The sequence below is a fragment of the Lampris incognitus genome, chromosome 8 (genome assembly GCF_029633865.1).
Source record: "Lampris incognitus isolate fLamInc1 chromosome 8, fLamInc1.hap2, whole genome shotgun sequence".
NCBI lineage: Eukaryota > Metazoa > Chordata > Actinopteri > Lampriformes > Lampridae > Lampris > Lampris incognitus.
The window spans coordinates 16,855,863-16,872,160 of NC_079218.1; the positions used below are offsets into that span (position 1 = coordinate 16,855,863).

At 39.6% G+C, this 16,298-nt stretch overlaps 2 protein-coding genes across 2 annotated transcripts in view; one reads left to right on the forward strand and one right to left on the reverse strand.

The window, feature by feature from the left end:
- The first annotated feature begins 4,077 nt into the window (after positions 1-4,077).
- banf1 (BAF nuclear assembly factor 1) lies at positions 4,078-7,528 on the forward strand. Its single transcript, XM_056284990.1, has 3 exons — positions 4,078-4,231; positions 6,221-6,385; positions 6,788-7,528. Exons 2-3 carry the CDS (start codon positions 6,260-6,262, stop codon positions 6,932-6,934), a joined length of 273 nt encoding a protein of 90 aa, XP_056140965.1. The 5' UTR covers positions 4,078-4,231; positions 6,221-6,259; the 3' UTR covers positions 6,935-7,528.
- A 3,117-nt stretch (positions 7,529-10,645) lies between these two features.
- Positions 10,646-16,298, reverse strand: part of si:dkey-175m17.7 (uncharacterized) — a 57,784-nt gene continuing 52,131 nt past the window's right edge. The window contains exons 8-9 of the mRNA XM_056284214.1: positions 15,865-15,964; positions 10,646-10,774 (exon numbers count right to left, since the gene is read on the reverse strand). Coding sequence (XP_056140189.1) covers positions 10,646-10,774; positions 15,865-15,964 — 229 coding nt within the window. The remainder of the gene's footprint in view (positions 10,775-15,864; positions 15,965-16,298) is intronic.

The following is a 16,298-nucleotide window of genomic DNA, read 5'->3' on the forward strand; positions in this document are numbered from 1 at the left end:
GGAAACACCCGGATGGCAAATGTGGGTGTGGAGGCTCAGATACAGTAAGACACATCCTCATCCAGTGCAAGAATTATTAATTTCAAAGGAGGCAGCTGTTCAAAGACCTGGGAGCAGCTGGAGAAACTTTTTACTCTGTGCACTTTACTCAACCGGGATAACTGGAGTAAAATGAAGAAAGTGATGGAATATTTGCACAGTACTGGACTGTGATGGCTGCACTCGTAGCCACACATTTGTAGTTCATTTTGTCCTAATTTAGTTTACTTTATTTTAGGCACATCACATTTCATATCACAAACACAGTCGATCACAACATCCTCTTACATTGCTTAGAGACTTGGGTTGGCATCAAGGGCTCGGCTCTTAGCTTATTACGCTCTTACCTCATCAACAGAACTTTTTCTGTTGTTCTGGGTAGCTCTACCTCCTCGGTGGCTCAGTTGAGTTGTGGTGTCCCACAAGGTTAAGTTCTTGGCCCCCTTCTCTTTTCTATATGCATGCTGCCCCTTGGCCAGGTCATTCAAAATCACGATGTGCTCTACCATTTTTATGCTGATGACACTCAGTTATACATGCCACTAAAACCCACAGATCCTAGCGCCCTAGCAAATCTCACAACTTGCCTTTCTGACATTAAATCCTGGATGTCTAAATATTCTCTTAAATTTAATGATGATAAGTCTGAGGTCATTCTGTTTGGTCCCAAAAATTGCATCAGCCCTTTTGCTACTAATTTTGATGGTCTGTCAGGTAGTCTTAAGCAGGTGGCTAGAAATCTTGGGGTAATATTCGATGCTTATCTCAATTTTGATAATCAAATCAAACATGTTGTTCAGTCATGCTTTTTCCAGCTCAAGCTAATCTCCAAAATTAGGTAATTTTTATCAATTGCCGATCTGCAAAAAGTTGTACATGCTTTTATCTATTCTCGGCTTGACTATTGTAATGCACTTTATTCTGGTATCAGCGAGGGCTCCCTCCACTGTCTGCAGTTGGTACAAAATGCCGCTGCTCTGCTCATTACCGGGTCAAGGAGGCATGATCATATCACTCCTGTGCTTGCCTCCCAACACTGGCTCCGTTATATTTCAAATTGATTTAAAAAAATTACTGTTCACTTTTAAGGCTTTAAATGGTCTTGCTGCTTCATACATTTGTGATTTATTGCCTTGGTATGTCCCCCCTCGACCTTTAAGGTCTGCAGATGTTGTTACAAAGGGTGATCGGGCTTTGCTGTTAGAGCCCCCACACTATGGAACTCTCTTCCTGTTGAGCTAAGACAAACTACATCTCTAGCTTCTTTTAAATCTCATCTTAAAAGTTTTCTTTTTATGAAAGCTTTTACAAATGTTTGATATTTGTTTTTATTTATACTGTTTATTTTTACTCTTATTTGATCTTACTCTATACAACATAATAACCGGGCCCATTCCTTGGGCCTAGGGTTAGAATGAGGTAGAAGTCTATTTGATGGATAGTGCCTTTCTGAGGATGTTCCAAGTAGTGTGATCTTCTGTAGTTCTTGTATTCTGATGCTACCTGGGATCCGTTGGGTGTATTTCTCCACCCCCCCTTTTTTTTACAAGTCCCAGGGCTCCTATCACTACTGGTATTGTTGTGGTTTTCATTCCCCACATTCGTTCAATCTCGATTTCAAGGTCTTTTTATTTCGACAGTTTTTCAGTTACTTTTACTGAGGTGCTCCTTTCAGTCGGGATGGACATGTCGATGAGTAGGCAGCTTTTTTCTTTTTTGTTCTTGATGACGATGTCTGGTCTGTTGGCCTTTATCTCACGATCTGTCTGTATTGGCATGTCCCATAAGATTGAGATGTTGTCTTTTTCTGTTACTGTTTGGGGCTTGTGCTCGTACCATTTCTCTTCTGTGTTGATGTTGAATTCTTTGCAGATGTTCCAGTGCAGGTATATTATTATTATCATTATTAAATGACATGACACAGGGTTTCTTTCATACATCATACTTATGCTTTTAGCAGTTTTGACAGTACATTGGGTCTATTTCGTAGTGCACACATTTAGTTAGCTTTAGTACAGTCAACACTCTAGTTTCTCGTTAGTTTTAATGTACTAATTTTCGGTTCTTGAGTAACCAGTGCTGGGGTGCCGCTGCTGGTTGTCACTGCTGGAGGACATCTTGCCAGGCCTGAATAGAATATGCGCTCCGCAGAGCAGAGCTGTTCAATACGGGGCGGCCAGTTAGGCTCTACCAACTAACCGCGACGTCATAGGGGGGAATATTAGTCTCAATTTAGATATTTTGTTTGTTTCTTTAGAATATGTTTTGCTTTGGTTACCATGTAAATGGGTTAACTTTTTGAAGAATTGTCCTGTTTTTTGTTATTTGTAGTTTAGTTGGTAGAGTGTTGTTTGAGTTTTACCCCTTTTGTTTCGAAATGGTCTGACCAGCCAGTATACATGTTCCCTATTGTGTTCAGTTTGTTAGGTCAGCATAGTAGTTGAGATTCTTATGGTCAGTTTCTTAAGAGTTAATTTCTGTTTGGTTGACCTCTTTTACGGGCCCAGAGCTTTTTTTTTATTGGTGGGGAATTGTTTGCGGTTAAATAAGAACCACTTTTTTATAAAAACTACCTGTGATTCCTCTTGCCTACAGCCAGGTCCCTTACATGGACTATAAATAACTATATATCACGGTCAAAAGGAACTTCAATAACAAACATTAGAGGGCAGTAATACGCCATTGTATCGTCTAAGCTGCCTAATTCAATGAAGAAGAACACTCACTGCGTCACTACGCTAATGGCGCGGGTGTCTTTCTCCGTATCATGTGATTGGATGTCTGGAACGCCTTGTATGGTCAGTAGCGCCGACGTCGGTGGACACCAATGACGATGGGCTCGTTTTACCCTCAGTGTTGACTTGTAAGGGCACACACCCACACCCACACACACATACACACACACCCCCACACACACATCGGTGTTGACTTGTAAGTGCACACGCACACACGCACACATGTCATATTTGTATGCTGTGTTTCTTCACAGTTATTTTACCGTTTCAAAATATAATTTGCTACAACCATCTACTACTACTACTTGCGGCTGCTCCCATTAGGGGTCGCCACAGCGGATCATCCGTTTCCATCTCTTCCTGTCCTCTGCACCTTCCTCTGTCACACCAGCCACCTGCATGTCCTCCCTCACCACATCCATAAACCTCCTCTTTGGCCTTCCTCTTTTCCTCTTCCCTGGCAGCTCCATATTCAGCATCCTCCTCCCAATATACCCAGCATCTCTCCTCCACACATGCCCAAACCGTCTCGATCTTGCCTCCGGCCCTTGCACATGCTGTAGCAAGACTAATGGGTTTAAGAACAACACCTTCGCTAAAAGCATTCTTCACATGGCCACACAGTTGATTTGTTGGCAGCTGGTCTGACTTTCCGTTATTCTAAATACCACAGAGGACAATTTTGAGCTGCGAGATCCATCATGTGACAGTTGCAGGCTGCAGTTGTTTTACCCCCCATCAAGTTATTAGACGTAATAGATTGACTACTGTGAGAGGGTTTGGCGCCTTAAAGTGGCCTTGCTAAGGTTACGAGCAGATGGTAGCAAGTATTTTATGGTAAGTGTGAGAATGTGATTAAGCACCTTTGTCCCACTGCACATTTTGCTTCTGTAAAATGATCTGACACGAAATCTGCCAGTAGTCATAGCACCGAATAAAAGTTGTTTTGTTTGTTTTTTATCCTCTACTTCAATTTCCTCGGAAGCTTTTACAAATGTTTGACATGTGTTTTTATTTATGCTGTTTTTGCTCTTACTTGTTTTGTTGGTCTTACTCTTTTGTTTTTGCCTTCTTTTTTGTTGTTGTTGTGAAGCACTTTGTGGCATTGTTTTAGAAATGATTATTAAGATGAAATTATACCTTTACCACCTGTGAGTGGCAGTAATTCAAAATACAATGGGGCTGAAAACTAACAGAAAAGATATGACGAAGAGGGATGATTCGGTTCACGGGGTTTTTTCGTTTCAACGGGTTTGACTGAGACTCGCGTTGCGAACGTGTCGTTCGCGTGAGTACGACCTCCAAGTCAGAACTCGGGGCAAAGTTTCACCCGGCGGTCTCTAGAGGCCACTCCACCGGATTGCGGGGCGAGCGCTCGGAAGTGCCGCGGGGCGAGCTATTCAAGTAGAACCTGCTCGGCCGTGGCGAATACTTAGTAAAGAAGGCGGCGGGGAAAGGTAAGCGACGTTCAGTGCCGTGAATATGTCTTAGTAAGTTATAACAGCCGTGGCTAGAAGTGAACTTATTGAGAAGTTCTCTCAGGCGCACGCAAGTGTAAGAACGCTAAGCTTACAACCGCTAGCCATTAAAACACCATTTTAGCTGGAAAAAAATCCCCTACTACCTTGAAAGACAAATGATGCGCGCGACGAGATGGCCGTCTGGGCAGTAAACTAAAGCTACCATCTGGTTTACTGGGGTTATCCTGTCGGCTCGTTAACGTCTGGGGTCGGAGACACGCCAGCTCGGTACCTAAACGGCCGTGCTACATTAACCACCGACATGTAGCTATGCGGCGGTCCGTTAAACGGGGCGAGTTCCGTCGATAATCTCGCAAGTATCCGTGTGGACTCAGCCTTTGTTCTAGTTTGGTGCGATGACCGGCGATGACTCGCCAAGTCGATGCTTATCGTCCTATTGTGATTGCGTTACGGGCCCGCCAAATCGCGCGATACGTCCGACTGTTTTTCCGGCGCGGTTGCCTAGGTTTGGCGCCTTAGGCTTCACGCTTTCAGTTTTGTTTCGTCTTTGGGAACGGTGCCCCTCGTTTACAGCGCGACTTGAGGTGAGAAGAACATTGTCTTTTCTGTGGTGCACTTCATTTGTATCTTTGGACTTGGCACACCCCACGGTGACCCAGTGGTTAGCACTGTGTCCTCGCAGCGAGAAGGTCCTGGGTTCGAACCCCCGGCAGTCCCAGGGCCGTTATGTGTGGAGTTTGCATGTTTTCCCCGTGTCGGCGCGGGTTTCCCCCGGGTGCTCCGGTTTCCTCCCACCATCAAAAAGACCTGTATATTAGGGTTAATACTCCTGTCTCTGCCCCTGAGCAAGGCAATGGAGAGAAGAACTGGGGTTGGTCCCTGGGCGCTGCAGCTGCCCACTGCTCCTATACAATAGGACGGGTTACATGCAGAGAACACATTTCATTGTAACCTGTACAATGACAAAATAAAGCGGCTTTCTAATAATAGGTTCAATAGTTTACTGTATTGATCTCCGATACCTATGGGGGGTTATCTGACAGACTTTTGGACTATGGGATAGGTATGTTAGACTGTAGTCAGGGACTTTTTTTTTTAAATCACTTTCTTTAAAGCAGAACAGGTGTACAGCTGGTTTCCTTGTTATTAACTAGCCTTATCAACATGAGACTCAGAATCATGTTTATTTGTGCACCTACATGGCATTTAACTCCGGTTTCGTGGCTGTCTCAGTGTACTTAACGTAGAATAACAGCATGACAACACAAAAATCTTCAGCTATATACAGAATTGACTTATACAGGCGAAATAAGGGGAACGTGACGTTTTGACTCATGTCTCCTTTCATTTTGAACATTTGTTGTATTTGTCGTTTGTAAATGCAAGCGATAACTGCATAAGCAGAAGAATAGATGTCACCATGAGTCTATCTGTGAGAATACATACTTCATTCCGTCATTGTTCGCCTCTTATTTTTTTGGAAATGGGACAAATCCATTGATTTACGAAAACAATTTAGAAAAGTGAAGGTGATATTAGGCTGATGTAGACTGCAACACTGTCAATTGCCTATTACACTTGGCAAGATGACATGAACTTACTATCGAAGAGTAGCAAATACCTTTAAATCAAAATGCATAAAAGATAAAAGATGAATCAAAACCAGCTGGCAGATGACTTTACATGAGCAGTTCCCTTTTTTATTTATATCACAAATTCAGAGTGCTAGCTAAGCAACAAATTCCACTGGCCTTGGTCATGTGGCTAATAAACCATCTATGTAATAGTAGGATGTTATCATGGCTAAAATTTAAATTGAATGTTACGAGATCTATTTTATTTCGAGTAACTAGAGTATAATGGGTGTAAATAACAAACTAAGCAATTGATGCATCCAGTCAGATTTACATAGAAAATGTGGTATTGAATTGTAACTTGATTTCCGTCATGGTCTTTGTGTTACAGCTAAATAACTGTTGATCTGGAGCCACTTACAAAGCAGTCATGTCGTCAACATCCCAGAAGCATAAAGATTTTGTGGCAGAGCCCATGGGTGAGAAACCTGTGATGGCTCTTGCTGGCATCGGAGAGGTCCTTGGTAAACGACTGGAAGAAAAGGGCTTTGACAAGGTGACTTGGAATTTGATTTACTCAACTCTGAATTTGGATTGCTTCATATATTCACGAAATACTATTGACACAGTCAGTTTAATCCTTAGAAACGTCCTTATGTTTTGAGAGAGTTCATGTACATCTTGAACTTCTACTCATTACAAAATAATGACAACTTGAAAACTAAAAAAAGCATTAAAACTTATTCAAGGATATGAAAGGCTGTTGTCAAGTCATTCTGCAACTACATGCCAATTCATGCCATGGATATTTAAAATGGTCACGGATATTTGCCTTTAGATTTCACTGTAACCAACATTGTTCATTTAATGATGTGAATGAGAAATTTACATTCCTAACTCGGCTTTTATTTTCTACATTTTATCGTCCTCCTTTTCCTCATCATCTTTATATCCACAGGCATACGTTGTCCTTGGACAGTTTCTGGTGCTAAAGAAAGATGAGGAGCTGTTTCGGGACTGGTTGAAGGAAGTTTGCGGGGCAAATACCAAGCAGCAAGGTGACTGCTATAGCTGTCTTCGGGAATGGTGTGACTCCTTCCTATAAACTGTATATTGTTTTTTTGGTTTTTTTTTTTGTACTTTTGATGTTCCTCTTCACTGATTTTTTTTTTAATCTACTCAGCTACTCCCTACAAACTGACACTGCACAAAGTAATGAGTTTTGTTAAAGTCAACCAGTTTTAAAATATAGTCACACTTATTCCCATAACATTTCGAGACTGAGCTTAAATTCACCCACAGCGGAATTCACACATGCTGTTCTCATGATGTATGAGAAATCAGTCTTGATTTTGAAGTGCATACACATTCGGTCTGGCTGTTAGTAATATTCTCAACAAACATCCTCCAAGTTCATTTTTTTGTGGCAGAATGCTTTTGAGAACCAAGAAAGTCAGTGTTCTACCATTTGTCTGAAGAGTAGAAATTATCTTGAGGTCACTACATTAAAATTTTTGACAATTTCCTTTTTTTTAAGCAATGAAACCCCACTTTTCATGTTTGCAGGTTTAAACTTATTGGAATAAAAGATAAACACTTTTAGATTAAATGTCAGTTATTCTCTGGGCATATTGCCTCCTCTGTGATGCTCTGTAATTCTGGCTTAATTTTATTAATAAACATTTTAGCCTCACCGAAACATGTTGTTATTTCTATTTCATACTTTTTTTTTGAGAAAAACAACAAGTTAAGTAGGTCAATATGGTTATTTAGCTCAAAAAATAACATTAAGTATTAGTGCTCAACCTGCATTCCTGGACTGTATGCCTCATCATTAGAGCCATCGGAAAGGCGCCACTAAAAACAAAAATGACAAAAAATAACCTTTGAAAAATTGATGTGAAACAATAGTCCACATTTTAGGTCATCTGGTGATTGGCAAAGGTACAATTTACAGAATTCCACTGATTGCAGTAAAATTGCTTACCAAAATTCACTAAAATGTTCAGTGGCTTCAGCTGGATATGACATGGAAATGAATTCTCCATGCTGCAGTTGCTGAGCTTCTCAATAAATACTAAGAGTTTGGCTCTTTTAAATTGTTAGTTCCGAGAATTGCCCTTTGTTTCAATTAGGTGAGCATTGCCTACCATCTTCAGGTTCCAAATTAACAATTTTACCTGAACTGGGACCTGAAAGTACAAAAGCAAAAAACGGAGGTGGATGCAGCAAATTTACACTGCCCAAAACATGTCCAGCACCACAGATGAATTCAAAATGTAAATCGGAAGTATTTACTTTCACAAGAATGTGCCTAGCTGAGTCATGTTGCAAGCTTTAGAGGCAAAAAAGGGGCTTTTCTGCACCTGATGGATGATGCTGCATTGGAAAAGCACAAGTACATTCTCAATAAAGTCAATGACCAGTTTGTGGGTGTACTTAAAATGGATGTCGCAGAACTTTTGATCATGTCATGCATGGGATGGTATATTACTTTTCAGAGGACCTTTACAATGACAGTTGTGTTGAATATTTTGACTTTTAAGTTTTGTGCATCATCTGCACATGAAACTGCATAATTGCCACAACATCAGCAGGATTTTAGGGCAGCCATCTTAGGTGCATCAGTTAAATTGATAGAAGTGCCCTTTGCACGAAGGCAGTTTATAGCCTGTGCCCATTACATGTCATGAAGAATGTTCTGGAATGGTTATTTTTGTGACTAAAGCCATCCTGCACTTGCCTCATCAATCAAAAACCAGAAGTAAAAGCAAAAAAAACCCCCAAAAAACAAAAATCATGTCCTGTGTTGCTTCATGCAGTGCAGAAATAAGACTGCTTGTTTGCTCCTCTGATGAATGAAAATGTTTGACTATTACCTGATTCTTAGGCGTAGTAGCGTGGTATTATTAGACATGTCTCTAAATGTGAAATGTCTTTTTGCATTTTTGACTTTATAACGGTTAAACGAGTCAAAACACTGCATGTTGATGTTCATGCTTGTCAACCAGAGTGACATAATCTCTCACTGTAATACATAATCTGGCATTTATACCCAAATACCACCAGTTAAAAGAAAATTAAGATGTAACCTTTGAAACACTGACTTGTGTTTGACTGAACGCCTTTAACGCCTATTAACAAAATGAAGGGTGACTGTAAGACTGACAGATTTATTTATTTGTTTTTTTTAGTTTTACCAAACAGTTCCAAGTTTTTTAATGCAATAAATTCAAATTGAGATTTTTTTTTTCCTGACAGGAGCTTTTATGTAGATCTTTGATATTTCATGGTTACCCATTAGTCGAAGTTCGGAGTTGGAAATTTTGCAAGAAATCTGAAATACAGTGATCAACTTTAGAAATGGTCTCTTGAGCTTTTTCTCTTACATGCCGTTATTGCACACCTGTCTGGATTAATATAGTTATATAACATCTTTATTTTTGCCAGAAAGAAATAGAAAATTTAATGTGACAGACTCGTGATAGTTCAATAGCCAATTTTGTTTAAATGGCTTTGATTATATATAGTTCCATTACCACTGGAATGTTTTGGGTCTGTGTGTTATTGAACTACAAAATACTAATTTAACAGTGACCAAATATGCATGTTTGTTGTGTGGGTTTCACAGTAGCACCTATACATACATACGTACGTAAATACATAATACATGATACATACATACATGCATGCATACATGCACATACATATGTACCACTTGTACATACATACATGCATACGTACGTATGTACATATGTACCATATGTACATACATACATGCATACATGCATGCATACATACTATGTGCATACATACACACACACACACACACACACACACACATACATACATACATACATACATACATACATACATACATACACTCACTGAAATGTTCACAAACATGAAAGCATGATACTTTCTCTTGTAATCAGCTATCGTTCTTGGTAGATAGAAGTAACTGCCAAAATACAGACAACACCAAAGTAAAATGTAAAAAATATACTTTAAGTACGAATGATACATCTGCTCCACTCCCTTGTGCGATGGGATAAGTCTGTTAATGGTAATACTACTTTCATGCACAGAGTGCAAGTAGTCACAGGCTGTTTTGAAGAATATGGAAATGAAGTTGACTTTATGCCCATCACTATAACCAGAACTCATCTTTAACAAGATGACTCATAGAGTGCAATACAAGTCAATTATAGGTTTTTCTCTCAGCTGTTGATTCTTAAATTAACTACTTAGTGGTGCAATAGCAAATACTAATTGAAGCAATGTCTGTCACCGCCATAACAATAAATAAAAGAATTTATTTTTTTCAAGGGTGACCGAGCATCTCCAGTAGAAACCCAGACAAATAATCTATACCGAGGCTCACTGAAGCAGTTCTTGTGGCTTGTGGTTGACCAAAACTCATTCAATTTTTAATTTTGGTGTTTCCTTTTTGGCAATTACCTGGAGTAGATCTAAACATAAGAAGTACATGATTTCAACAAGGATATGGCTGTTTGGGTACTGACAGTGATAACTCCATATTTCCTCTATTGACATTGGTTAAAGAGCGCACAGAAAGTTTCCCATACCTATGTTCTTTTGCCCCCCCCCCCCTTCTAATATCAAGACAGACACTAGCAGTTTTGAAATTTAGCTCCGCAGTTGAGTGTGTACTGTACAACGGCAGCTTTTTCTTTTTTATGCAAGGTAACTATTGTACATTGATGTCATTTAGATTTGAAGTACATGTACACGCTGCAGATGCATGTGCATACTGTACAGTTGCACATCCCATCGCAGCAATCCCTGATTTGTCTTAAAGGAGCGCACAGAAGAATTTCTTCTCCCTGAAGGGATTCTCTGAGGTGGGCACTGGGGTGATGAGAGGGTCTTCACAGGCGTGTGCATCACAGTATGCCATCAGGTCCGCTGCCGCCTTTGACACCTAAAGAAGTTCAGACAACGGTAATAATAAATCACAATTCAAGCGAGGGATAAATCCACGACAAGCTGTGCGAAAACACCTTTGTGAATAGTGAATGGAGAAAAGGATCTGGCAGTGTTGCTTGAATTATCGTAGTGTAAACTACTAATAAGACACGTTAGCCCCTAGCTAACGGGTCTGACCCTTTAGCCGAGCGGTTAGTGACGTCGCCTTGTGGTGCAATACAGCCGTATCGAATCCCGCACCGGGCAAGAAAATAACCGGTTACAGTAGTAAGTAATATGCGGAAGGGATAAATCCACGACGAGTAATGTGCGTCAGGGGATCTATATACGCGAAGAATACTGGTTATATTCATGCGCCGGCCGCAGTGTTGCTGTGTAACCATGGTAACAAGCCGATTCAGCGGTAAACACTGAATATTCAGAGTTAGCTTAGCTGCTAAATTTTGCTTCGTAACCTGTTAATTCGGAGCGCGAAATTTTACACACACAAAAAAAATAAGTGAACGCTTTTATTTTAATTTTTTTGGTAAGTGACCATGGTACTCCGAGGCGTGCGTTAAAGAACCACCCAACACGAGCGGAGGGTGGTTAAAATCTTTTAACGCACACATCGGAGAGGATTAACCCATTTATAACATGGTCACTTACTAAAACAATTAAGTGACCACTTATTTGATTTAACAATTTGGACTCAGAATTAGAAAGTTAACAGCTATGCTACTTTTGTATGCTTGCAACTTCGTCGCCTGCGCATGAATTTAGAACAGTGACTAAACTGGCCGAACTACGTTTGTATTATTTAAGCCTGTACGCATGCTCAGTAAACCAGGTAAAGAAATCATAAAGTTCACTCAGTTCTTCTGGACACAGCTTTTATTGAGAGAAACGTTTCATCGAGCGGTTTCATATGCAAATTGCAGACGTATGCAATTTGCATATGAATATCCATATGAAATCGATCGATGTTTTCGGCCGTTATGCCACTGTATTGTTTATAAGGGTGGGGATATCTGCCGCCATGATTTGAGACTAAAGAGGTCACTTAGATGAGTGATGAAACATTTCTCTCAACATACATTTGTATTATTTGATTTTAATGCAGACGCTCCAGCCAATCAGGAACCAGTATTCTCCGTTACCATGGTGTATATATATATATATATATATATATATATATATATATATATATATATATATATATATATATATATATATATATATATATATATAATGCGCATGGTCAGATTAGATCCTATCAGGCACTGGATGAGAAAGGTTTCCGTGTCACTTCCATTCCGCAAAAATCCATGTTCATTAATTTATTCATCTCGCCAATTTATTTGATTAATCTATTATATTTGTTCAGTTTGTTGACCAGCAAAGTGAAATATTTTGTGACCAATACACAGTGTACATGGCAAAACAGGATTGTCAGTTAGGTTTTCCCAAACAGCGGATGAGCCTGATGCAAGAATACATTTGTGTAAGCAATAATAAATAACCTTTTTTTCTGAAACTTTGTTTGATCCTGTGTGTGCGTGTGTGTGTGCGTGTGTGTGTGAAAGGCATCCCGTGAAACCTTTCCTGTTCTAAGACTGCACACATGAGCGGATACGTTTTAAAAGGAAGGAAGCTTACATCTAGTGATTATAAAATACTGACACAGGTGTAATCTTACGGATTTACACCCCATCAATATTATTAACACTGGCCGTACTCATAACATGTTAGAGTAGCGCTTGAAATATAAAAGCCCCATCAAATCTTCTGACTAGCGATTGGACACTGTAGTTTCAAAGTCAAAGAGTCAGGCTTGCTCAGGAATATCTGAATTACAACATTTATGCATCTTTCAGCAATATGGGGTAAAAATTGGCTTAAAAGAACAACAAAAACAAAACAAAACTGAAAGAGGGGCTCAAGTCAAATAGTTCCATCAGACTGTTTGCTTTACCATTGCTCGCTTTATTTAAATTCTCATTTAGCCCTACAATACCTCTTAATTGTTTTAAACGAAGTTTTTATAAGATTCAGTACAATACGGTGTTATTAATCTATCAAAGAGGATTTAGAGTGACTCCACAGGTGAGGCCCAATTACAGTGAATTTTAATTGTGAAACCAGTCAAAATGAGGTAAAGTGAAAAGAGTCTAAGAGTATTTATGTGCAGATATTGTTCTTGTTTGATTAAATGCAATGCAACGTTGTATCGGTCTTGTTCTAAAAATTGATATAATAGAAATGATTTCACATGTTCTGCATGTGCACCTCACTGGCCATGTGTTGGACTACTGAGCTTCTCCAGTTGGATAAAAGATTTACCTCAGTCTGTGCGGAAACAATGAAATTGCAGGTGAAAAAGGCTGCAGCTGAGTAATCGTCTCTTGATGGAATAAACTTAATGGTATTTTGGTGAAAACATAGCAAAATTCTTACTTTTCCCTCTTGCATTGCCTCTTCCTCTCAGCTGAGATCAGGCAATATGAGAGTTCATGTAACAACAACAAAAAATCATTGGTGAAAACTTTTTTTTGTTGCTTACAGCTACTTCGAGAAAAAACTCCACACATGAAGCTGTTTTCCCACTAACACTGGGTTTCATTTTTTTTCTTGCAGCCACAGGAAATATACCGCAGCTGTGAAAACACTCCCATAAAATGTAAGATTAGAAAGGAGGCGTAACTAGATACCATCATCTGCTGCTTCTTTACTGTCATGATGAGCTGTGCTGGTCAAGCTGCTGCACCTCCTGTTGGAGGATATCCAACAGGAGGTGTAGATCGTACGTGTTAATAAGAAAGAAACCGGTGCGTTTCCATCCAATGTTGGTAATGCCAAAAGCAAAATAATACCGGGGTTGTCCTTTAGGTTTGACCTCTGTTCATTCTGGCTAGTTGGCCAGTAAGCTGCCTCAGACATTATAAGCAATGTAGTTAAAATAGTTGGTTTTGTTTTTTGTTTTGCAAAGCAGAAAGTATGTATAGTTTGTGCAGCATTATAAGTACTTTAGAACCAACTGGCTTGGAGGAGTCATGAATAATAATTTGGGATCTTCAGACCATCCTATTGCAATGGGATAACACGTCACATGACAGCCAGTCATCGCTTAATATTCTTGAGTAAATATGACGGGGATGCTACTGAATCTCAACGAGCTATTTAACATTTCAGATGTTAAATGTTAGTGTTAATGTGCTAAACTAGAACAAGGGAGTAAGGTCTGCACACTGAAATGTTCCCAAAAACTAATTTATTCAGCAACGTTTTGATCAGTCAGATCTGCCTGAGGGAGAGCTGACTGATTTCGGTGTGCAGACCTTACTCCTTTGTTCTAGTTTAGCAATTTTTGTCTTGCACCTTAAAAGTTTTCTGGATGTGCACATACTTGGTTCCTCTTCTAATTTTAATATATTAGGCATTGTTGGAAAAAAGTTGTCCAAATTCTTTTTTATGGCACGCTAACAACTGAAAACCCACGATTAATTGCTCATCGTTAATCATCCGAGCGTTTGCAGTGAAGGTGTGATGTGTAATACTTTGGCTTTCCTGAAGCATTATATGACCCGTAAATATCAGTTGGATGTTGCTGAATGGTACTGAACGAAAGGAAGTGAATGACTTATGCTCCCTCCTCCCAGATTTCTGCTTTGAGAAACACAGGAACCAGGCCAACTAAGTCTTTTTTTTCTGTTGTTGTTTGATGCCCGGCCTCGCTCTCCTCAGCAAATTCTACAGTGATTGGAGCAAATGATATCTACTGAGGGTGCTTAAAAACAACAGATGGAGGCAAACTTATTTGTCTTGCTTATGTTGATTTGTTATTGTTGAATGCACACAGGACTCAAGTAGACTTGCACATAGCACATTTAAATTCCCATGGGGCCTGGTTCATATTCGTCTCAAGGGTGAGAGCCATGCTGGTCTATTAACTTCTTAGGGCAGAAATCTGTTCCTGGTCAGTGTGGTGCAACAATGGGACAGACACCCCCCCTCCCCCCGAGCCTTTCTGCATACTCTTTTAATTGGCCAATATGGAGACTATGACGAAACGATCCCTAGTGCTATTTTTGGGGAGCAAACTTCTCTTGTGTTAATGTGTTGTGTCACTGTTGTTCTCTGTGTATACTGTGTGGTATGTATACGTGTATTCACTGTATGTGAGGCTCTGTACAAAGGTATGAATTTGTACAGAGCCTCCTGTACAAATCTCCTCTTGTAGGACAATAAAGTATCTATCTATCTATCTATCTATCTATCTATCTATCTATCTATCTATCTATCTATCTGTCTGTCTGTCTGTCTATCTATCTATCTATCTATCTATCTATCTATCTATCTATCTATCTATCTATCTATCTATCTATCTATCTATCTATCTATCTATCTATCTATCTATCTATCTATCTATCTATCTATCTATCTATCTATCTATCTATCTATCTATCTATCTATCTATCTATCTATCTATCTATATGTCTATCTGTCTGTCTGTCTGTCATTGGGAAAATACTCCTTGGGTTTATCAGTTGGGCAAGCCCCATCTCCTTTGCTTTACTGAATTAGATCCACACCTCAAGAATGCCTAACAGTAAAGTGTGTATTCCCAGAGCCATGATAATAAGAACTAACCTACACTAGCCTAGTTATCCCATTCGACTCATATACTTAGCTTGCAATGTGCCTACAAGGAAGAATTTGAAGCTTTTTGATTGACAGCTAGAAAGCACAAGTTAGACTTTTGATCATTCATCTCAATTATAGATCCCAGTTACTGATCATCTCAATTCAGTGTTGCAAAACTGTCAGTTTTTTTGTAAGCGAACAATTTGTAGATCTAACACACACCAAATATAAAGTACTCTTTAGCTTGCTAGTACTGAGCTTGTCTCCGTGTCACATTTTAAGCTGTGCTTGCTTTGCTGTTGTAGTCTGTGTATCAAGAGCCCATATAGAGTGAAAAGCAACGGGGGTGGGGTGGGGGTGTCTCACATTCACAGTTTTGTTTACTGTGATCCAGCAACCTGTTTCGTTTTCACTGTGGGTTGAATGGTGAGATCGACATCCATAGATTTCGGTTCGTCTTACCTTTATTCTACAAAAACTGGCCTCTATCTTCAACTGCTCCACCAGCTTCCTGGCTTGGCCGACACTCATGGTACTGTTCACTGGGGTGTCTCCTTTCATCCTACCCCCGTGGATCAAATACAGTGTGACATTCACAGGCGTTACAAAGTTGCAGATTTGTGCTGACATGCATTATGTTAAATATTCAACATATATAATACATATTTGATATATGTTTAGGCTGCATTTTTTATGAAGCAGGCTCCGTTAACTTGTCCCTCTATAGGTGACAATTTACGGATAATGTGATTAATTGGGAAATAATTTGGAGTGGCCATCGTAATTTGATGTTGACGTTTTGTATTCATAACCCTGGGTCAAATATTATCGCTATCTTTCTCGATGCACCATTCACTATACATGGAGATGTGAGTTATGCCTGGTCTGTGAATTCC